The 22946-nt window shown below is 39.9% G+C and overlaps 1 protein-coding gene across 1 annotated transcript; it reads left to right on the top strand.

Moving 5' to 3' along the window:
• Nucleotides 1-394: 394 nt before the first annotated feature.
• TXNRD3 (thioredoxin reductase 3) lies at nt 395-18304 on the top strand. The gene is made up of 16 exons (XM_017820651.1): nt 395-575; nt 6467-6527; nt 8105-8214; nt 8398-8511; nt 9324-9396; nt 10225-10344; nt 10747-10889; nt 12231-12346; nt 12456-12681; nt 12896-12988; nt 13429-13505; nt 13791-13947; nt 14137-14244; nt 15129-15224; nt 16650-16784; nt 17074-18304. The coding sequence occupies exons 1-16, from the start codon at nt 450-452 to the stop codon at nt 17134-17136; spliced, it is 1818 nt and encodes a 605-aa protein (XP_017676140.1). The 5' UTR covers nt 395-449; the 3' UTR covers nt 17137-18304.
• Nucleotides 18305-22946: the final 4642 nt, after the last annotated feature.

Consider the following 22946-nt stretch of genomic DNA (forward strand, 5'->3'; position numbering starts at 1 on the left):
GAGACACAGTAAGATGCCCGGACCCGCGGCCTCCCCGCCCAGCACCGTCCCGGGCCCGGCCCAGCGCTGTCCTCACGCCGCCGGGGCCGCGCGCCCGCCCCGCTCATGCGCGCTCCCGCCTCCCTCCTGCTGGCTCATTCCATTCATTGCAGAGGGGAGGGCGGGTTAAACAGCGCAAGTTTAACACTCTCTAGAGCGCCTTTAGGCGAACAGTAACGCTTCTCCTTCTGATACAGAAGTACTTTTATTACTTTACAACGACTCATAGGGAACGTGGCCGAAATTCAGGGCGGAAAGCCCTTCTCGGTGTGTTGCTCACCCCCGCTCCCTGCGGGTGGGCCGGCCCGGCTCGTCCCCCCTCCCGGCGCGGAAGGGGCGGGGCGCGGCCGAGGGTTAGCGCGGCCGCCGCGGGGAAGGCGCCGCTGCCCGCCCGCCTGAGCCGGCCCGCCATGGCACCGACGCCGGGACAGACCCCGCTCCCCGACTGGGACGGGCTGAAGCTCCGCGTGCGGACCCTCATCGCCTCCCACCGCGTCATGATCTTCAGCAAGAGCTACTGCCCGTACTGCAACAAGGTGAGGCGGCGGCGGGAGCGGGCTCGGCGCGGTCCCCCCGCGGGCCGTCCTTCCTTCGGGGGTACATGGGGACACACCTGCTCCGGGAGCGCCCCGGGCAGAGAAGGGCGCAGGGGAGCGGGGCTGAGCTCAGGCTGTGTGGGGATGAGGTTTGCAGCGTGCAGAGGGTAGCGCTGTGCCCGTTCCTCTGGAGCACCACGTGCCAGCCCTTGGAAACCGCTTACCAGGCGTGAAACGAGGCAAAGATCCGAACTGGCGTCCTTGGTAGTTCTTTTCCCTTTGCCACGCGGGTAGATGGATGTGTGGAGAGTTCTGATCAGCTTCTGTAGCTGCTTCTCGAAGCTCAGGGTGCTGGATGTCTTTCTCCCTGAAGTTTGGGTACCACGTTGGTGTTCAGCTTGGACAAAGCTGCGGCCCAGGGAAGGGTTGTTTTCAGCTCTTTCTAAATTTCAGGGAGAAAGTTGACTGTATAGCAAGTTTAAGTTCTAAATGCTCGCTATGATGCGTGTTTAAAAAAAAAAAAAGGCACTCTTGGTTAATTGTGACGTTTAGAGAAAAATATCTTTTTAGCCCTGGTTGCTCATCAATATCACAAGGTGGCTATAACTGCTGAGCCAGAGTAATTAAATAAACCCAGGGCCTTCATTAGAATTTTACAATACCGACACACTGGCCATAGACCATACAGAATGTGGGTGTTTGTAGGCATTGGGATTCTTAGATGTTTACAAAGAGCATGTTATGAAATTTTAGTTAAATCCCACATTGCCATATTTCATGTGACCGTGGTGGGAAAACATAATTGGAACTGTGGGATTGAGTCCTGGTGTTCCTCAACGGAACGGACAACCAGGAAAATACTGTGAAGCCTCACTCCCACGTGTAGGTTGGGTTTAGTTCTGGGAGCTCTTGTGGGGGAGGAAATGTTATGACCCTCTTGTAAAAAACTTATATGAGTATATTGTATCTCACTTACAACTTAATTGAGGTTTTGAGAAAGGAAGCTTCTGTGTATGAGAGGATAGACAAAACCAATGCCTCCTCTCTAACTATGCTTTGGCAGATAGTACAGCATATTAGACAGCTCAAATCCTTCTAAAATTTACTTAACAATTTACTCACTGGAAGTTTTGGTAAAGGAAGTGTTGGAGTCTTGCTCCAGTCTGGTCCAGTTGACAGAAATGTTACCTTCTGTTGTGGAGAAATCCTCTTCTTGAGGACTTCAGTGCTGCCCATTTAGAAATACTTAGTCGTTCCTGTCTGTATTGCCCTGTTTGCTTTTACTGATTATGATTGCAAGTCTTGATGCTCATGGCACTCAGTCCAGTGGTTTTGAGATCATACAATGGCACAGTAACTTTTTAATCCTTGGGCCTTTTTCCTTCATCTGTTCCTGGTGTTGCAGTAGGTCTAGACTAAGGCAATGAGCTTGAGGGGAAAAAAGACTTAATTGTAGTAATTAAATTCCAGATTGTTTTTTCCTGCATTTTTTCAGATCTTCTTCATTAGGCAGGATTATTTGCTTCAGGGAAGCAGTCAGATATGAGGAATATTATTTTTATTGTCTTGGAAAGGGGAAGAATGAATATTGGGAGTAAGAGGGCCCTCTCTCATGGCCCTTTCTAGGAGGTAGAGTTGAAAGACCTATTATGAATTTTTGTGAAGGAACAGGTGACAAATGGGGCTGGGGGAAGAGGAGCTGATTGGTAGGCAGATTTCCTTGGCTTATGTTTCTGTTTGGAGTGGAAGAGAAAGGTAATATAATGAAGAAAACTTGTAGCAGAAGTATAGATTGCAGACAGAAAATTAGAAGAAGAAAGTTTGAGAGAATGAAGCCTCACATGAGACATCAAGTGATAAAACAGAGAAATATCTTCCACACTATGGGTATTAACAACTCCCACTGAAGAGTTAGAAATTAGTGAAAGGAATGGGAAAACAATGGGTAATGCAGCATTCTTGCTAGCTGATCTAGTCTGTAGAATTAATGAAGTGGATATAATTTGAAAGTGTAGTTACAGCTTGGGTACTTAGCCTGTAATCACATAGTTCTGAGTTCTTAAAGACAGATATGAATAGTGTGCATTGTGTCTGTCTTTTACTGTGGATGGCTGTTAGCAATGTGCTTTTGGTAGGATTAATTGAAAAACTGAAGATGATTAGCACAAGTGCAGAGAACACTCATGCTCTAAAAAGGACCTAATTTGGGGGATGGAAAGAATTCTTTATTTCAAATGGAGGTAGCTGTGCTGGAAGAAAATTAAGATTTGTTCTTTTCTTCAGAAACAGCACTGCAAATAAATTCTGTAAGTGAATTAAATAGCTGATTGTATTCAGTTTAGCTAGTAACATGACTTGGCAATTGTGCAGTTGTTCTTCTGCAAATGCAATTTATTGTTCAATTGGTTTAACAAGACAGTGGTGGAGAGGGGGTGATGGTAGAATTACTTGTTTGTCATAACAACTTGGCTGTTCTTTAATTTCTTAGCACCTGGAAAATATACTAAGCAAGATAGAAATGCATGAAGAAAACATAGGTTTTTCTAGCATGAAAAAATGGCAAGTCTGAACACTGTGATATGTTGAAATTTGAGGAGCAACAACTGTGATTGCATAGAAGTTGCTGTTTGTTTCAGTTATATTTTATGCTATTACAGATGATGTTCTCAATCCTAGGGAGTTCTGGTCAATTCAGCTGTAACTATTATGAAATGTTAGCTAATACATGAAACAGCAGACTTAGGACATACCATTACTACTTTTATGGTATGAAGCTTGTTTCAAACCTGCTTAGCTACCCTAGTGACAGCATCTCCAGGAACAGTCTTCTAAAGTTAGGCCAATTTCTCAGTTTCAGAGAAATTATCTACTGCTAAATAATATTTGGAAGTGTTTCTAGTCTATCACTTCTTGTGAAAACTGGAGTTTAGTAGGTAGGTGAGGCCATTGCATTGGTGAGAAGGGAAGTAAATTGTTATATGAGTGACCATGCAACCTAGTATCTCATTCCAGACACTTAAAGAAATTACAGTTTTAGGGTAGGGCTGTATGGAAGAAAATCTGCCAGTATGCTACTGGAGTTTCCAGCAGTGTGTGAGACCAGAATTTCTTCACCTGAGTTTGTATTAGTTTTATTGAGTTAAAAGTTTTCAGTGGATTTTTTTTTTTTCATTAGTTGATCTAATAGCTTCTTTGATTTCCTTTTAATTTTGGCTTGTACAGTGTCGGGTTCTCTGGTTATGTTCCATAGGGAGGTTTACTTTTCATTTCAAAATTGTTTTCTGGAAAAAGCAATTGTTGCTGAGTGCTCCAGCGAGTATTTCTGAGAAATCATTTCCTCTTCACCTTATCTAGATATTACTCATGATTAGTGTATGTTTATCTTTCTACTCCTAATCATTTCCTTTTCCAAACTGAAGTAATCTATTATCTCTTGCGTGCATTGAAGATTTTGTAACTGCTCATATGCTTGTTGCTGTTCTTTCTTTCAGTTTCATTAGCACAAGTATAATCTGTTCATAAGTATAAAGTGCAGTAGCTACTTCTAATCAGGATGCTGACTTCTGATTTTTGTTCTCTCTACTACGTATCTTAAGTAGAGAATAAAGGTGGCCTAAATGCCTTAAATCTGTCCTTTCTTGAGTGTAATCCTTTCTTGTTATACTAATGTTCTGTCCTGTCCTCCCTCCTGCCAGCTGCTGTTGCAATGTTTTGGTAAAGTTTTTTTTTCTTTAAAAAAAAAAAACAAACTAATGAAATCTTGCCTGTTACTCTGCTACTTTGCTGCAAACTAGACTAGCAGCCAAGTAGCTAATTTTGTGACTTCCCTCCAGATTCTTAACTTACCACATCCTAGAAGTAATCTCTTTAAGTTCTGCTTTTTAGATCTTTCATGGCATTCAGCTTGGGCTTAATAAGGGCAGATGCAGAGTGGAGGTCTGGAGCAGTTCCACTGCTGTTTTCTTTTCCTTCAACCTGTAGCCATAATCATTCCAGGAAGCAAGCCTGAAGGTAATGGGGAGCTTAGGACCAAAGTTTTTAGGTCACCTAGATGGGTAGAGGACTAAGTGTCTCACACACTGGATGTGTGAAGGAGGAGCTCAGTTTGTTGAACCTTAAGAAGGCTGAGGAGGAATTTTAGTTACTGTCCTCAGCTGTCAAGATGACCAGACTCTTCTCAGAGTTCAGGAGTGAAAGGATAAGGACCAATAGACATAAGTTGCAGTGGGAGATACTCCAATGAGATGGAAGTTCTTTACTGTGAGGATGGTCAAACACTGAACCAGCCCACAGATATTCTGGTGTCTCTGTCCTTGTGGATGTTCAGAATGAGAGGACAGTGCTTAAGCAATGTGATCAGCGTTTGCATTTTGGCTCTGCTTTGAGCAGGGAGTTGGCACAGATGACCTGCAAAGGTCCCTTTCAACTTCAATTATTCTATAACTGTAGAACCAATACAATCAATTATACAAGCAGAGCTTATTTTTGTATGTTGTGGTTGATACATGATAGGGTAAGAAGCTCACTATGTGGTTGGTACAGAATACAAAATATTCCTGTTTGTATAAAGCTGAAACTTTGTCAGAAAGCACTGGAATACTCAGTCTTCAGCATAGTAACAGCATGGATCACGGCAACATTAAAAACATTTTTATTCATCATGTGCTTGACATCTTTAAACTTATTCTAATAATCTTGTGACTCGGCATACTCTTAATGAAGCACTGTCAGTAAATTTGAGGTTCATCAGAAAGCTGGTTGTAAAATGTTCAGACTCCATGCTGGCAAGTGGATCCATCATACAGGCATTTAGTGATTCTTGCTAGAGCTGTTTTCATATCCAAATAATTATGATTAAAGCAGATTTATTTTTTTAACGCATAGTCTTACAATGTTTATTTGCACAGGCATGTCTGCAAATTATATTTCAAAGGAGTAAATACTGCTGTATGTAATACATCCTGTGCTGTGAGGTATGGAATAGAATCATAGAATCAGCTGGGTTGGAAGGGACCTCCGAGATCATCAGGTCCAACCCTTGATCCACTACTGCCGTGGTTACCAGCCCATGGCACTGATGCCACATCCAGTCTCATCTAAAAACCTCCAGGGACGGAGAATCCACCACTTCCCTGGGCAGCCCGTTCCAATGCCTGATTGCCCTTTCTGTAAAGAATTTCTTCCTAATATCTAACCTAAGCCTCCCCTGGCACAGCTTAAGACCATGCCCTCTTGTCTTGCTGGTAGTTGCCTGGGAGATGGCATTGTCCTTCTGGAAAGACAATTCACAATTTGAATACTGAGAGTTTAATAAATAATGCTACTGTAAAAATCTTGTTTCTAAAAGGCTACCTGGTTTGAATCTGGTAATGGTACACTCTGTCCATCCAGAACTGAGATTAGAAAAACACCCAGTTGAATACACTTGGAAAGTATTACAATCTTCTGCAGCTTTTTGTAATGCCAGATTTTTTTTTATTTTCTTAAGAATGTTTTGTTTTGCATGGTATCCTCTACTCCCTTCTGCTTTCTTTTTTTCTGTAATACTACCAAAGAATCTTGCTGCTGCTTTATCTCTTTGTTTTTCCACATGGCAGCCACTTTAGTGGCTTTTGTTATGTCAGGGATGCAGGAGTCTGCAGCTAAGGAAACTGTGTATAGAAACTTTTCCTTAGGTAATGAAACTTGTCTCGGAAGGTTAAATAGCCTGGCTTTAAGTGCAAAACATAAAGTAGTGCCAAACTTTAGCAAAGCTACGTAGAGCCCAGCCCTCAGAGAATAGTGACTGAGACTTAGAGGTTCCCTGTGTATGTCCAACAGTCAGTTTTACCCTGAGCTGTGTCAGATGTTGAGAAAGCTTTGCACTGGCCTCGTGTCTGTTTGTGTTGCAGGTGAAGGAACTCTTCCGCTCCATGCGTGTGGAGTACTATGCTTTGGAGCTTGATGTGACTGGTGAGTAGGAGGAAGAAAATCCAGCACGTGCTGTTTAATGTAACTAAAAATGGATGACTGTCCTTAAGCTGTCTTGAACTAACCAAAGGATGTATAAAAACAATTAAAATATATTTTAATATGTGCAGAGGTAGAAGTAATTAGTCTTCAGTGTGGATTTTAAAAAAGGATGTGTTTTTAGTAGAAGTGAAATTTTTTTTAATTGTAAAAATGAGCTATTGATAGAGGATGTGAGATCTGATTTCTCTACAAGGAGCTCTGTCTTTTGGGAAAAAGCCTGTGGTATTATTTCCTACTTGTGTTTCTGTTGTGGTTTTGGATGAGTTGTTAATGTTTGACTTGGTATTTGGGTTACCTTCATTGGGAAAGTTGCTGAGTCACTGCAAGAAAGGGTAAATTCTAGTACCTCGGCTGCTGCTAGTTAGAGGTGGTTTTTTTTTAAAGTCCAAGCTGGTTTAGTTTTAGGATATGTGCAGTGCCTTATGCATATATGTACAGAGTGCATGTAGATTTGAATGTAGTTTTGGGAACAAGTAGTTTCTTGCATGATTCTTAGTAAACTCTTAGTTGCACTGTTTGTAAGCTGTTGAATATGTATTATCAATTTTTTTTCTGTACAAAACTTAAGTTTCCAGTTTTTTTTTTCTCTAAAGTTCTAATGCCTTTTTGAAGTGTTTTTGTCTCAATGTTTGGGAGAAATGTACATGTTTATTCATTTCTTCATAGTCTTTACTTTTTATTCAATTTGTGGTACTGTGAAGTAATTATAGCCCAAGATATGCAAAGTACAATGCACAACCCTTTTTTATTTTTTTTACCCTGGAATTCCTCATAATTAATAATGTATTTCCCTTGCAATTGCTCGGATTACTGATACGAAATAGATGGGGTCTTGGAATAAAAAGATTTTAGTCAAAGTGATTACTGTAAATGCTCATTCTCACATTTACTGCCAAGAGATCCAAATTGAGCCTGTGTGTAGGTACGAATCATTCAGATGACAAGTCAGGTCAAGCAATGATCATTTTAAAACTGGAAAGTTTAAGACATTGTGGTGGGTAGAAAAAGTCTGAAGGTAGCTTTAGGGTAAGTAAACAAGCATGTTCATACTTCCCTTCTCCATATTCTCATAATTCAGAGCTGCTGGGCAAAATTATGTGCATGGATACAGAACACACTCCAAAACCAGACAGCTCTCATGAAAGAAAAGCTGTCTGTGTGATCTCCTGTGATAGCTGGAAAAGAATTTTTGTGTAGTACTAAGTGTGACACTGTCAGGAAGAGATCAATAAGAATCCAGGAAATACAAGGACTAAACTCTTATTACTTTAACTTCATTCTGTAGAATTATGGCTTGAAACACCAGTATAACCTCTGTATGTAAGCGTGCTCTTTTGACAAGTAGTTTCTGAAGACTTGCTTATGTTCAGGAAACCTGCAAATGTGATGTTTATAATAGAATTGTTTTCTTGGCAGGCCTATGGTGTATCACAGTCCAAACCTTTAATACTTCAGATTGTTTTAAAAGCTCTCTTCCTGAAAATTGTTCATAATGTACCCGTTCCTTTTATTCTTAGATGATGGGGCCAGTATTCAGCAAGTGTTGGCAGAGTTAACTAATCAGAGGACAGTGCCTAATGTATTTGTCAATGGAACTCACATAGGTGGCTGTGATGCAACGTTCCAGGTAACTTAACTTTAAAAATCAGATAGAAGTAGACAAGACTGAGTGAATTTGCTGTTTGATCATAGTTAAATTTTGTGTGACCTATTAGACTGGGTGTTCTAGCTCAGAGGAATCAATGTGACTCAGCTGCTGTTTGCTCAAAAATGTGTGTGCTAATTTGATTTTTTTTTTTTTTCCTCTCAGGCTTATCAGGATGGATCACTGCAGAAACTTCTTGGGGATAGCAAAGATACAGAACCCTATGAATATGACCTCATTATCATTGGTGGTGGCTCAGGTGGACTTGCATGTTCCAAGGTATGTCATGAAAATTTCATTAAAGAGCAGGTTGTATGTAAAACTTCTTCAAAAGCTAATCTCTCAATTATATTACTATAAAACAGTGTATATTTGGATGAGTATTACTGTTCAACTTGTTTATTAATGAATTAATGAACCAGTAGTGGTGCTCACTCAGGAGATAATGGTCTGTGTGGACCAGTTTCTAGCCAATGTCTATTCAGGTCTTGATCCTAATAATAGGTTTTAGTTTTCTGGCTGAGGGTGGAACCATATGTTTTTTAAGTACCTTTTCATGTGTAATACACAGGCACTTTAACACTTCCAGACAGTCATCTGGAAAACTTAAAGGCTACTCTTGAAGGCTTTTAACTCTTTAGGATACAGAATCATCAATCACCTGAAATGAAGTGCTTTCAGCTGTCACTTCTTGTCATCCATGAACATGCCCAGTCAGTCCCGCCCTCCTAAGGGAAAAGAGACCTAACAGCATAAATATTTCTTTGGGTGAGGTAGAAGAGTATCACAGGCTCATAAGTCCATCTCTTACCTTTTTCAGGTCATGGGTTTTAACAGCATAGGATGATGTGGATGCAGCATTGAACATATAAGCAGACATTCAAAGTTTGGAAGAAAGTAATAGTTTCTGAGGGATTTCAGTTTTTGTCTAGTGAAGGAGATAAAAGATATGATATGATATATGATAATGAGACTAACTAGTAAAGATAGTAAAGAAACCTTCTATTAGTGCTGAGTGTATCATGAACATAAATGACTGGACAGGCCTTCTTGGTTGAGTAACACTGACTGGTCATTTCCATCTTTTGTAGGAAGCCGCTGCCTTGGGAAAGAAAGTAATGGTATTGGATTACGTTGTTCCAACACCTCTTGGAACCACGTGGGGTAAGCTTCTGTTATCGTGTGTTTTATGATGCTCAAGTACCAGTGATACATACTGAGATGTTATATATTATGGATTTGTGTTCTTAGAAATTGAGGCTAAATTCCTGTAATTCTGGTACGCAGATAACAAAAGGAGTTGTTTTCCTGACATGCCTGCTGCCTTTCTGGATAGTTCTTGCTGTTTTGTGCATTGCTAACTCTGTTCTTTGTCAAATGTTCTAGTTTTGATCACTTTCAAATAGTCTGGGTGGTGTGTGTTCACTGGTTCTATTTTGTGGACAACTGCCTTTAGAACAGTGACTACATGCCTATATATGTCTCACCTTTCCATAATTAAAGACACTTGCTATCTGACCTTATTAGTGATATTGGAAGTTTAGAATGAGTGAGGAACTTCATTGGTGAAATTTTATTGAGTTGAGGAATGAATGTGCTTTTGTAGCTACTATGTCAAACACATGCATGTTTCAAATTCCTCATAATAGCTGATACTAAACTCTAGGAACTCTGGGCTTTCTGCCTTGCTTACTTGCCAACTTGACCAAAATCTTAAGCACTGTGGAATAAGTAACTTGGGTCTGTGTTTAAGATATAATGTACCCATCTTGGTTCAGTGAGTCTGGTCACTTCTTAAGCTGAATCCAAATTTATAAGCTTAGTGTGTGCTCATTGTATTTTAAAATGTCTCTTGCAACAGAAATTTCATGTTACTTGTGTGACTATAGCAAACTTCACCAACTGATATATGGGTGATTATATAAAGCACATAATAGGAAAAGCATAAATGTCCTGTTTTTGGAAACAATAACGTGGTTCTTTCCATCTTAGGACTTGGTGGCACGTGTGTAAATGTAGGTTGCATTCCTAAGAAGTTAATGCATCAAGCAGCACTTCTGGGCCAGGCACTCCAAGATTCAAGGAAATACGGGTGGCAGTATGAAGAACAAGGTTAGTAAGAACAGGGAGGGCAGCCCGAGACTGTACAGATGAGATGCTGAGCTCAAGACCGTTCTCGTACTTTGGACTCAGTAAATTAGAAGCAGAATTCAGTAGTTTTCTTAGGTGAATCAGAAGGCATCCTCGTTCTTGAGTCATAAAAACCTGTAGGGTTGAAAGTTAATTGTGTTTTGCTCCCTATATTATCTGAAATAAATGAAAGAACTTCTAGAATGCACTTATTTCAGATAGTAGCAAGTCAAGTAAATATTAGCATAGTAGAACAAGACCTTAATAATTATCCTCATTACTGATAATGATGTTTTCTTAGCATGATATATAGCGAATAAGGTTTTTTTTAAGGGTTCGTTGCACTTTTATTTCTTTAAATATGAAATTAATGTCTTATTTCAGTTAAACACAACTGGGAGATCATGGTAGAAGCAATTCAGAACTACATTGGTTCTTTAAACTGGGGCTATCGAGTGTCCTTGAGAGAAAAGTCTGTGACATACCTCAATTCTTATGGAGAATTCGTTGAACCACACAAAATTAAGGTATGCACTGCATTTAAAAGACTTAATTGGGAGGGAAAACTCGTGTTCTAAAACTGCCTTTTGAAATCCAGCACAGAAAAGGCTTCATCTTAACATTACCAGCTTAGGTCAACTGAAGTTAAAAACTCATTTGTGAAATAAATTATTGATTTAAATAATTATTGTACTTTAGTACATTCCACAGTGTTTGCAAACCGAGTAACTGTTACACAAGAGTAATGTGGATATCTTTAAACCTGTGTCTTGCAAGAATAGAGTAAGGTGGTCTCAGTCTCTAACTTCATGACTGAGTTCAGCAGCCTGAGTGAGGAGGGGAAAAAAAGAATAGCTTTAGCTGTATGATTTTGCAACTTGGAAAACCTTCATACTAAAGCATAAAAACAATTGAAATTAAATTCAGATTAAGCACTTGCGTAACAGCACTGCTGGAACCTTATGCTGTATCAGCATACAAATTAAACTGTCAGTTTTGCAAGACAAAGCATGTGCTGGCAGTCTTGCTGTAAATGATCATACTGTAGCAAGGTTAACCTAGAAAAGTGCATATTGAAGGTAACTGTAGCATTCAGTGGGTGTAATTGTCTATTTTCAATATCAAGGCTGAACTGCAAGTGTTTCAAACCCGGAGACCAGCAGTGAAAGTAGTGTGTTCAATGTACCTCATGTACCAACTGTTGTAGTGTCCAGGCATGCAGGTCATCTACTTAAGTGTCCTTAGTCAATAAATGAAGTAGAAAAGAAAGATTTCCAGCAGGAGGTTGGACTAGATGACCTCCTGAGCTCTTTTCCAACCTGAATTATCTGTTGACTCAATGAGGGGGAAGTTTCCCTTTTTCTGTGTTGGAAAATAACTAAAGAGCAAGAATGAAGGTCAGATTTTGGGAGAGAAAGACCAAGGGTCTCTGGAGGTTAAATTAGTTTGAATTCACTTAAGGTTGGATCTTAGGCTCTCTGAAATCATGCAACTAGTTTAATTTTTTAATTTCTGCATTAGCCTAAGAACTAATTGATATTATTCTGTCATTAGCATTGTCTTGGCCTTTTACTGGGGGGGGGCGGAGAGGATCTTAGTTTGTTGTGGCTTTTTACAACCTGAAAGTGAAGTTGTTACAAGTAGTTCAATATAAATGAGTAGTTGAAATGGACAGCATTCAAAAAGTAAGTGATTTTAAGTGCTCTAATGTGAGAAAAGCCTGATAGTCTTCCATGTTCTTCAATGACCTGCGTGACATCTCTAAATGCATTAGATCTTGTTTCAAACCACTTGTTCTTCATTCTTAAACATAGTTTTTATTTTAAAACCTATGAAAAAGACTGTCTTAACTCCATCTTTATCAACAGGCAACTAATAGAAAAGGACAAGTAACCTATCACACAGCAGAGACTTTTGTCCTGGCAACAGGAGAAAGGCCTAGATATCCGGATATCCCTGGAGATAAAGAATTCTGTATTACAAGGTGAGATTAAAAAGGTATAATAGACTGAACTTTGTCTGCTCTAGTGTTTGCAAAGACAAACAAGCTTGTGTTGGAAGAACCTTGTAACTTGCACTTCTTTTCTTTTCAGCGATGACCTCTTCTCCCTGCCTTACTGTCCTGGCAAAACTCTAGTTGTGGGTGCTTCCTATGTGGCTCTGGAGTGTGCAGGATTTCTTGCTGGTCTAGGTCTGGATGTCACGGTGATGGTGCGTTCCATCCTTCTGCGGGGCTTTGACCAAGAAATGGCCGAAAAAGTAGGTGCTCACATGGAAACACACGGCGTGAAGTTCATCAGGAAGTTTGTACCTGTTCAGGCAAGTGCTTCCTTTAGGTTTCCTCTCTCCACACGAGGTTACTTTGAACAGCGCACGTAAAATGCAGGTGTTGTCTGGGAAGGCTTTGGCTCTCTGCAGAAATAAATGTTTTACGAGGCTAAGCCGTTGAGTGATAGATAGGTCAAGGCTTGAAGTGACAGTGTAAATGATCTCTGCTCTGTGGGTCGTTCTAAGCTTACAATGATTTACACAGGTTGAACAGCTGGAGCAAGGCATGCCGGGAAGGCTGAAAGTGACGGCAAAGTCGACTGAGGGAGCGGAAATCTTTGAAGGAGAATATAACACTGTAAGCATTTCTGGCTCTGAAATAACTGAATACAGATACGTGTGAAAATGTACAAAAATACTTTTTTTCTTGAACAACTTTTAAAGGGAAATTCTGCTTGAAAAATCTAAATTACTGGTGTAAAAAAAAATAAAATTCAATATTTGTCTTCATTTGAACCCTGTCTGCAGAATGGGTGAAAGAAACTTTGTGTCTGGAATTTAGTTCCTATGAACACTTGCTTCTGGTTTTGTTCTGAAAGTACTGTTTTGCTGTTTGTTGCATCTCTGAAACAAGTTGCACATGGGGAAGACTGAACTGTTGGTGGCTTCTGAAAAAAATTTTGAAAAAGTCACTTCATTCATATGCTTCAGTTTTTTCAGTAGAAGACCAAAGGAAGTGTTATGTTATGCTTCTCTTGCATGAAGTTATTGTATTTAATTTTGGGTTTTGTTTTTTAGGTTTTGATAGCCATTGGTCGTGACGCATGTACCAGAAATATTGGTTTAGACACCATTGGTGTCAAAATCAATGAGAAGTGAGTATTGCTCAACTCCCTTAAACCACTGAATGCAAGGATTTTTTAACTCTGGTACCTACTGGTACTGATGGATTTTTATTTTTTTTTCATGGTCTTATACCTGGCATTTATGTGAACCTTTAAAACCTTTTTTGAAGTGAAAAAAGGCATAAGCATATTCAATAAAATGTGCTCAGTAGTTGGAATAGCACCTTTGGGGCAGAGCTTCTCCCCTCTGTTTTTTTGCCGAGCCCTGAGGAGGGTTGTAATGCTGAATTCTGTTCTCTTCTGTTTGTTTTAAAGGAATGGGAAAGTACCTGTAAATGATGAAGAACAAACCAATGTGCCTTATGTTTATGCTATTGGGGATATCTTGGATGGAAAGCTTGAACTTACCCCGGTTGCCATTCAGGCAGGGAGACTGCTGGCCCGCAGGCTGTATGGGGGTAGTTCCAGAAAGGTAAAGCTGTAAGCATACATCTTCAACTTATTTCTATGCTTCTTGCCTCAAAATTGCATGAGTTGATTTGTCCACTTGTCTGTGGGCTCTGCAAGTGTTTTGTAAAAAAGTAAAAAAGTGCTAATACAACTTTTTCTGTTATGGAATGTATAGAACTTGTATAGTCTAAATATGATTTTTTATTTTTAGTGTGACTATATCAACGTACCAACGACAGTGTTTACTCCTTTAGAGTATGGCAGCTGCGGGTTTCCTGAAGAAAGAGCCGTAGAAGAATTTGGAAAGGAAAACTTGGAGGTAAGAGCATTCAAGAATCATTTAACTTGTAGCTTGAGAGTGTTTTTCTTGGGCCTTGCTGCTTTACTCCCAAGGCATAGTGTTAAAACAAGATTAGAAGGTTAGCAAGATAGGTAGAACTGTTTTGGCAGTGTTTTCATCTGGCTAATAAGATACTGAATTCACAGAAACCCAGGACTGGACTTAATACCATTAGAATTGCACGTAGCTGTTTGCAGGCAGCTGAGAAGTATTTGACCTCAGGAGGCCAAACCTGGGTTGCAAAACTGTTACTTGTTGTCATGAATTAAAGACTTTCTGCTGAAGTATACCAAACTCCTGAGGTGAACTGGCTGTCTTCTGCTGGTTCTCTATACTTGAATTGGGAATCAGTTTTTTCCTGACCTTATCACATGGCTGTAGGAGTGTTGGGCATAACTTCCACATTCTACAGTAATTTCTGGCTTCTGCACTTCCCTGGGGGGGTTTCATTAAAGCTGCTTACATGCCTTGTGTTTAACTCTTTATGTCTTTGAAATCACTTGGCATTACTTAACTCCTGCTGTTAACTATTCTGCAGAATAGGTTTAAACTTACAGTAACTGGTTATTAACTTCACACTTCTCTTTCTAGAAGTACGATCTTAAATCCTGTGTATCTGTTGCTGTTTTAATCAAGTATTTAAACAGAGGTACATGGTTTGAGTCAAGTCTTCTGCTGACTTTTGGAGGATGGCCTCTGTGGGCTGGATGAAACAGAACTTGCTGTCTTGTCTAGATTATGTAATAAACATTTAGTGGGCTTAATGTCAAACCACCTATTTATAAAGATACTAAAAATTAGAATTATGTTTGACTGAATTAATTTGTGAAATTCTAATGCTCTTTTTCTTGTCATTCTCCCAGGTTTATCACAGTTTGTTCTGGCCACTTGAATGGACAGTACCAGGCAGAGATAACAATACCTGTTATGCAAAGATTATCTGCAATAAACAGGACAATGTAAGTAGTAGGCTGGAATGGATATGCTGAGTGTATTCTTGAAATCTTTTTAGACAGGCCAAAAGACTAAGATCTTTTATTTGGCCTGCCTGAGGCCAGCTCTACCCAATCTGTTAACATAAGTAATTGTTTTAAAAGGGCTGATCAATTTGGAGGGAGCTGATGGTTTTGTTTAGGGTTTTGCATATTTTTTCCTTTGTTTAGCAACTGTTTGAGCAAATGGTGGCTTTGTACATTACAAAACTTCACCCTGAATTCTTATTTGATAAATTTGTGAAGAAATTTGCCAGAGTTTTTCTTCCAAGTGAGTTTTGAGTAACTGTGCCACCTGGTGTCTTGCTTTAGATTTCTGGACCTTGTGGTTTTTGTCCCTTGAGAAGTGCAGTTTTGCATGTTTCATAGAAACTTGGAAAATATGTGGTTGGTCCTTGAAAACTGATGAGATACAGGAATTTTCAGTGATTAGCAGGTTCTTGTTGTGGCAAAAGTGCCAATACTGTCTGATACTTTTTCCCAAAGCTGTCTGGGAGAACAGACAAAGAAGGAATGATATGAAACAGCATGGCTTTTAAACTAAGAGGAAGTAAGCCTCATTCTTTTTCTAATTAGTCCACCTAACACTTTCTCAAAGACTGCAAAAAGGCTCAAAGTTCTGATTTATTGGAGCGTCATTGGAAATAATCCTAATTAAAATAACGCAATGGAAGGAGGGACTTTATTTAGATTTTATATTAAAGGTTTTTTTCCTAGGATGCTGGAGGAGAATGTAAGGTAAATAGTGTATTAAAGTTACTCATTGTGAGGAATTTGTATCCTCTCTTGCAAGTCATGGCCAGACCTGAAGGTGTAGGAACATCCTGGGAAAATGTTTTAGAACACAGCTTGTATGCCTCTTGATAAACAATTCAGGAAACAAATTGAAACAAACCACACCCATTTTTAACTTGTAGCCTACTGCCATCAGTCTAGATCTGACTAAAGACAAACTTCAACGCTATGTTTTCTTTTTTTCTCTTGTTAACTGCTTGGGGAGGGAGGGAACAGCCAGTGAAAGCTCTCCAATATAAACAGTATAAAATCTGACCTAATTTCAACATCGATAAATAATATTAAATCTGAATGTACTAAAGATACTGTATATCTATAAAATCATAAAAACAATTGATAAAACTAGAATGTATTCAGTTTTACGCAGTATCTTTGATTAAGTGCTGAGTAATCATTTTAAAACTTATTTCATTGTGCTACACTGGACTGGAAAGAACTGCAGATCTACTTCATTTAAGTAGTTAATTTTTTGTTAAAGGCTCTGCTATTGACCTGCTTCCATAACATACATTTCTAGTGTAGTGGGAGTTACATACTAGAGCTTTTGTTGCACTTTGCCTTGTACTAACTCATGTTCTTCTCTCATGTGTTGTAAAGAACCGTGTGATAGGACTTCATGTTCTTGGGCCCAATGCTGGTGAAGTGACCCAAGGTTTTGCTGCTGCAATAAAATGTGGTCTCACCAAAGAACTGCTTGATGAAACAATTGGTATCCATCCTACTTGTGCAGAGGTAAGGAAGGGTCAAGGCACAGTTCGATTTTAAAAACTGCTTTTGAAGACCATTTAGATGCAAGGAAAAACAACAACATTGTGTTTTGAGGTTTATTTAGTATTTGTTTAGCTCCTAACCATAAGATACTGACACGTGATAGGAAACATGTTAATTGTGCACTACAACCTGTTTTCTGTTTTAATAGTTCACAGAAATGTAGCATTGTTCCTTTACAAGAGGAGACCAATAGCCATGTGGATGATAATGCAGACAACAGTAAATAAGCAGTTCTTTTGATCTGTTACAGGTGTTCACTACAATGGATATTACAAAGGCCTCGGGACAAGACATCACTCAGAAGGGCTGCTGAGGTTAAACCTGCTGTTTTACATGTTTCCATGTTGTTCACACTCGGTTCTGGGGAAGCTCTAATACATCCAACTGCTTTGCAGCAAAGTAAACGTTTGCATCAGTACCACTGTACGTGCTGCAGCTGGGAGTGGTGCCTTGGAGAGCCTTCCTCAGTAAGTTGTGTTGCATGTGGAAACAGTAATACAGCAGGAAAATCTTGGACTGTAAATCCTGGCTTTGCTTGGAATTAGCACTACGGTGCTTTTTTGACGTTCTAGCTCGGAACCTTCTTGTGAGGTGAGCTACGACTGATGGCTCCATGCAAGGTTGGGAGATCCTTCCTCTAGTCACATGACTGAACTCCTCCTGAAGGAAATTCTTAAATTGCACAATTTAAAGCTGATGCTTCTAGGTTCCAGTGTCTTGTACAAATGCTTGAAATAGAAGACAAATATATAATTGAATGATTCTTGCCAACAGTTTACAGTTGACAGATTTATCTTTTTGATGAATTTTGTTATACTTAGTTGTATGTTCAGTTGAGACAAGATGGCACAAATAGAATGCAGTGTTGAGCAGTGCAGTTCAAGCACTAGTCTCCCACCTCAACCAGTCTAAAACTTCAAAGTAGCATGAGACATTGCTGTTGTTCCCATTCATAGTTGTTTGACCTCAGGTGAGGACATGTCTTGAAAATAAAAATTTGAGTTGTAGGCATCTTGTGTGTCAGGGTTGAAGAGCATAAGCGCAAGACCTTGTCAATTTGCCCAAATCTGGTTTCAACTCTGTAACTTAAAACCTTACAGAACCCACAACTGTAAGTCTGTGCTCTTAAGTGGAGTACTAAAGTCTTTAAAAAGCAGACTCTGCCCCGCTAATACAGTAGGTGCCTGCCCGTGATGGTAGTTAAGCACTGTCTAGAACTGCTCTCTGAATCATGTGTGGCACCACAGAGCAGTGGCCTGGTGTGCTTTGTGTAGTGTTGTGTACAGTCAGTAGTCTGAAGCTTTCTTCCACCCCTGGCATACTGTTCTGGGGGAATTGTGCTTGAATTTGGCTCTTAGTTTTGTCCAAAGGGATGTTTTGAAAGACTATTCTGAACATTGTATGATAGTAAACAGTTTTTAACTATTTAATCTGTGATGTACCATGGAATTTGAAGTTCAATAAACAATGAATACAACACACTGTGGTGTCTGACCTCATGGTTTATGTTGCTCGAGATTTTATTGTGCTTCAATTATGTTGTTTATCCCATGCAGTACCAAAACCTCTAGAGCTGTGCATACTGTAATCTTTTAAATGGAGAAACAAGTTGTCTTGTCACACCTGGGGACTTGCTCAAGAAATCCAACATGCTTCTATTTTTGTTATACAGAATTCTCTCTTCTCAGACTAAGAGAACAATTTTATACCACTTCTGTATATTCCAGAAGATCCTAAATATCTGTTATATCATTTAACTACAACACAGCTCAGAGATACTCAGTAGAATCTAGTTAGAGTGTGAGCAACAACTCTTGCTGGTGTTCAAATGTAATAACTCTTGGAGACTTTAGGTTTTGCTGGGGGAGGGGGCTGTAGTACTGAAAAATACTTTCATTTGACTATGAAGACACTGAGCTGCTGGTGTTGCTTTGCTGCAGAGCTCTGGGGAGTTACTTGTTCTGGTCTCGTTGGCTAGAGCCACATCTTGCTGTCACTTCTGCAGCAGTGACCCTTAGAGTGGTACTGCCAATATGTTGTGTGTCTGAAAGTTTGCCTCAATACATCTGGTGTTATAGTTTGGAGTAAAGTAGGTGCAACAGTAGTGTAAAACTGAGTTGCAGTGGATGAACCAAAGACTCACCTGAGCTGTTGTAAAAAGTCAGGGGAGGTGAGTGTGGATGAGGATGGACAGCTGGGAGCAGGTAATATGGAGACTTTGTGAAATCTAAATTGCTGGAATGAAACTTTGTGAACAGTGAAGTGTTCAGAAGGCTTTATATCAGCAGAACTGACCCAGAATGGTAAAGTTTACCTGGTGTGACCCTGCTGGAAGGGAGTGAAGGAGGAAGCCAAGTCGATGAATGATAAGTCCTGAATTTGCTATTAGTAAGCACTAATTGAGTTTTATTTCAAATTCAGATTTGATTTGCAGGTTCATGTTAATTGATCAATAATTACCACTTACATATCTGTAACAGTGTACTAATTGCAGATGTTCCTTATGTCAAGCTTGCCCAATCTGTCAGCTCTAGGTGATACTTAGAGTGATGGCATTGAGAACTTTGTGCAGTTAGTCTTTTAAGCTTTAAACTCTCCAGTTAAAATATACAATAAGTTGCTAATAGCAAGAGGAAGTGAACATGTCACTTGTGTAAAATAAAATGTCCTATGACAACAAGACAGTTCAAAGCCAAAATTTTAAGCTGGACAGTAGGTGTTGGAGAAGAAGGCACAATCTGAGAAGCAGAACCTGTAACAACCAAATAAATACCCTGAGCTTGGGTAGTAAAGACACTCCAGCAGTGGCATTAAAGGCAAAATGGTGTGTTTACATTTCTGTTGTCTTAAATGTTCACCAAATTCTGAAGGGATGTCCTGAAAATACTCTGGTGTTTATTCATGCTGTAATGCCAGGAACCTTTTATAGGCTTCATCTGAAAATGCTCAGTTGTGACTGAATCTGCTCTCACCTGTTTTTTCTAGACCACTGATAATTATGGCACTCTGTATCTGGACTGAAGCTCTTGAAACAGTGGTTAAACAGCAAAGCTGTGGGGGTTTTTTTTAACTTACTGGTGAAATTTATCCATTCCAGGTCCAGGAGTGGTTATGATTATAGTTATTGTAAACATGGAAAACACTTAATCATCAAATTAGTAGATGGCTTTCCACATAGCATGAGTTTTAATTATATTTTGAGCACTGTAATTTGCCTTGAGTAACACAAGCAACCTGTTGGCCTGTGCAAAAGCTGTGGGGGCAAGTCAGAGACAAAAGGGGAAGCTGAATATTCTGTAATAAGCATTGAAATTCCAGAATTAGACATGAAAGATTTTTCCTGTGTAACTGAACTGTTGAAAGCTTCAGATTCTCACAAATCCCCTCAGAGCTGCTTTGACAAAGTCTTGAAGTGTTTACCTTTTTTCAACACATCTCATACTGGAAGAAAATTGAAAAATAGAAGGGGGTGGTTAGCTCTAAACTGGAGTTCCTACTTGTTTAAATCTTGTGCTTGTCAAGCCTCCCCCAAATATTGGCAAAGGAAAAATTCCTGGATGTGCCTTAGAAGCGGTGAGAACAGCAGAGGAAGGAAGGATCAAGTGTTTTAACTAAAAATAGTGGATCTAATGAAGCAAATCACGTTTTTGTGAGTTTACAATGTTATATAATTTATCCTCCAGGTTGTAATTCCAGTAAATGAAGAGACAGGTTTAGAATTCCTTTTTAATTGTCAATACACAGTCAGTGTATGATGGAATATCTTCACCTCCATTAAGGTGTGCGAGCTCACAATTTGGAGCTGAGTTGCACAGTTTCCAGTATTGCCCCTAAAAATAGCAACCATCCTTTAAGATAATTTCTTTGCATGGCAAAAACAGGAGCTGTGCTGGCCTAGAAGTGTTAGAATGACAAAATGTTTGGGAGGCAGTACTGATTGTCTGCTTACTAACTGCAAGACACTATAGAAAATACCATTTGTTTATTTTGCAGAGCCAATGTCACTGGTCTGCTGGCTACTGGTGGTTCCTCTTGGACCAGCAAACATGACTGTCATGTTGGTGGGTGCTTTGTGGTGCTTGGTCTGCAAAGGGAGAACTTATCAAATTACCAAAACCAGCTGTGTAAGTGTCTGCAGCAGATGTATCTGGATAGGGAAGAAAAGAATGACTATCTTATCTAGAGGTTCAAGAAGACATAGCCAAGTTTGGAGGTTTTTTGAGCTGTAGTATTTTTTACCAGCTTTTCTTTAAACAATTTGCCACTCTTACAATGCATGCAGTCTGAATGTTGTGGTGAAAATCTAAATAGATTTTAGATTCTAAATAGAAAATTCTGACTTCTAAATAGAAAAAGTCTTAACAGTTTTTGGAATATTTCATTTGTAATAAACGAGGTTTATGACCATTTGGCAGCTTTGTTTCGTCCACTGAAAGGACAGAAGTGTTGTTTCTTTAGTTAACTTGAATAAAAATTAATTACTGCAGTCTCTTTTTTTTTTTTTTTTTTTTGTTGTTTCTTTAGTTAACTTGAATAAAAATTAATTACTGCAGTCTCTTTTTTTTTTTTTTTTGGTGAAATACAAGAGTTGGGGGGTTCTATATGTACCATGACCTATAAGGAATTAACTTTGTCTCCCTTTCCCACTACACCCTGCTGAGTTCCCTGCTGATCCATTTGACCTCTCTCTTTCTGCTGCTGCTCTGTGCCTGCCAACTGCAGGTACACATAAGTTGTAACTAAGTGGACTGAGAACTGAGGTTTGTGAACCTGTGTCTTGACAAGAAATTCCCTTTAAGCAGCAATTGCACTGTTGTTGCTGTTTGCTTTTAGCAGAGGCTGCTGGTTGTGGGTGCATGCTGGCTTGGTTCACTACCTTCTTGCCTCGTAAAAATGTGACTCTTGGAAACCTGGCATGGACTTTTCCTTACATAATCTTCCCTTGGACATGCTCTGACTTGGGGCTTGCGTGGTGTGTGGGTGGAGGGCAATTTAGAGCACTGCTGTCTGAACTGTGGCAGATGGTGATGGAGTGGAAGCCATGGGCTGGCATGGTGCACTGCTAGGGGAAGGAGGAAAGAACAGGAAAGAATTGTTGGGGGTGGGAAGGACTGGTTTCATCTGGGATTTTTCACCTACCTCTCTTTTCCTCCCTCACCTCAAGCAGGAAGAAAAATCATCATGGAGCCTCTACCACCTTGTGGTTAAAACCCTGTGCTGGGACTGTATAAGCCAGGTTTGTTGTCAGGTGATGTGTCTGCTTCTTCCATCCTGACTTTCCTGGGTAGTGATACCAGCAAGCAGACTGGGAAGCAAAGACTTCACTGTGCACTATTCCATCCCTTTGCAGCCAGAACTTCCCTCAGCCTGATTCATTCTGTTCCTCTCCCCATCTGTCCCCCTTGACAAGATTATTGTCACATCCCAGTGGGATACGAGACCTTCCTACTCTCTTTCCCCAAAATAAGAGGCCCCATTCTTTCCCTGGAGCAAACACCCCTACAAATTAATTCTCTTCCCCTTCCTCTGTCACTTCCGGACTTTCAATTACAGTCCTGATCTCCCCATTGCATTTTTATTGCTCTTGAATGTTAATTTTAGTGACCTTTGCCAATCCCCTCCCTCCTCCCACCAGTGGGGCAAGCTTTAGAAGGATTATTCCTCTCAAAGGTGATGAAGGGTACTCCTTGACTGCCAGATTGGCATCTCCCTAACACTGAAGGTCTCTGCTGGGCCAGGAAGGTGGAGGAAAAAAGCTTGGGAAGCAGGCCAACTGCCTCCCACGTTGGATGAACCATCATTAAACAGCCCCTTCCCTTCAGGCTCCTGTTTGCCTCTCGCTCTTAGTAAAGGAGTTGAGTTTCTAAATTAGGAAGCCTAAGATTCTGCTGTTGAGATGTTCACATTTAATTTAGTTTGCACTCTGCAGGGGCTGAAGTTCACCTCGCTGATCCTGACCTCAATCAGCAGGAAATGCAGACTTCTAAAATGTGTTTGTGCCTTGTACTTGGGTTTGTTATCTGGGCAGTGACAGCAAAGGTTAGAGCTCTGCTTTGTGTTACATCTGTGGTGTGACTGAGTTGGTTACTTAAAGTCTCTGAGGATAAGCTTATATTGCATGAG

This window comes from Lepidothrix coronata, unplaced genomic scaffold (genome assembly GCF_001604755.1).
Source record: "Lepidothrix coronata isolate B3197 unplaced genomic scaffold, Lepidothrix_coronata-1.0 Scaffold84, whole genome shotgun sequence".
NCBI lineage: Eukaryota > Metazoa > Chordata > Aves > Passeriformes > Pipridae > Lepidothrix > Lepidothrix coronata.

What these genes read in the sequence shown, in the direction of transcription:
- TXNRD3 (XM_017820651.1), top strand. Translation starts at nt 450, where the DNA reads ATGGCACCGACGCCGGGACAGACCCCGCTCCCCGACTGGGACGGGCTG. An exon ending in ACCTCTTGGAACCACGTGGG is followed by an intron (nt 9,397 to 10,224) that starts GTAAGCTTCTGT and finishes TTTCCATCTTAG; the next exon opens with GACTTGGTGGCACGTGTGTA. An exon ending in TCTGCAATAAACAGGACAAT is followed by an intron (nt 15,225 to 16,649) that starts GTAAGTAGTAGG and finishes TGTGTTGTAAAG; the next exon opens with AACCGTGTGATAGGACTTCA.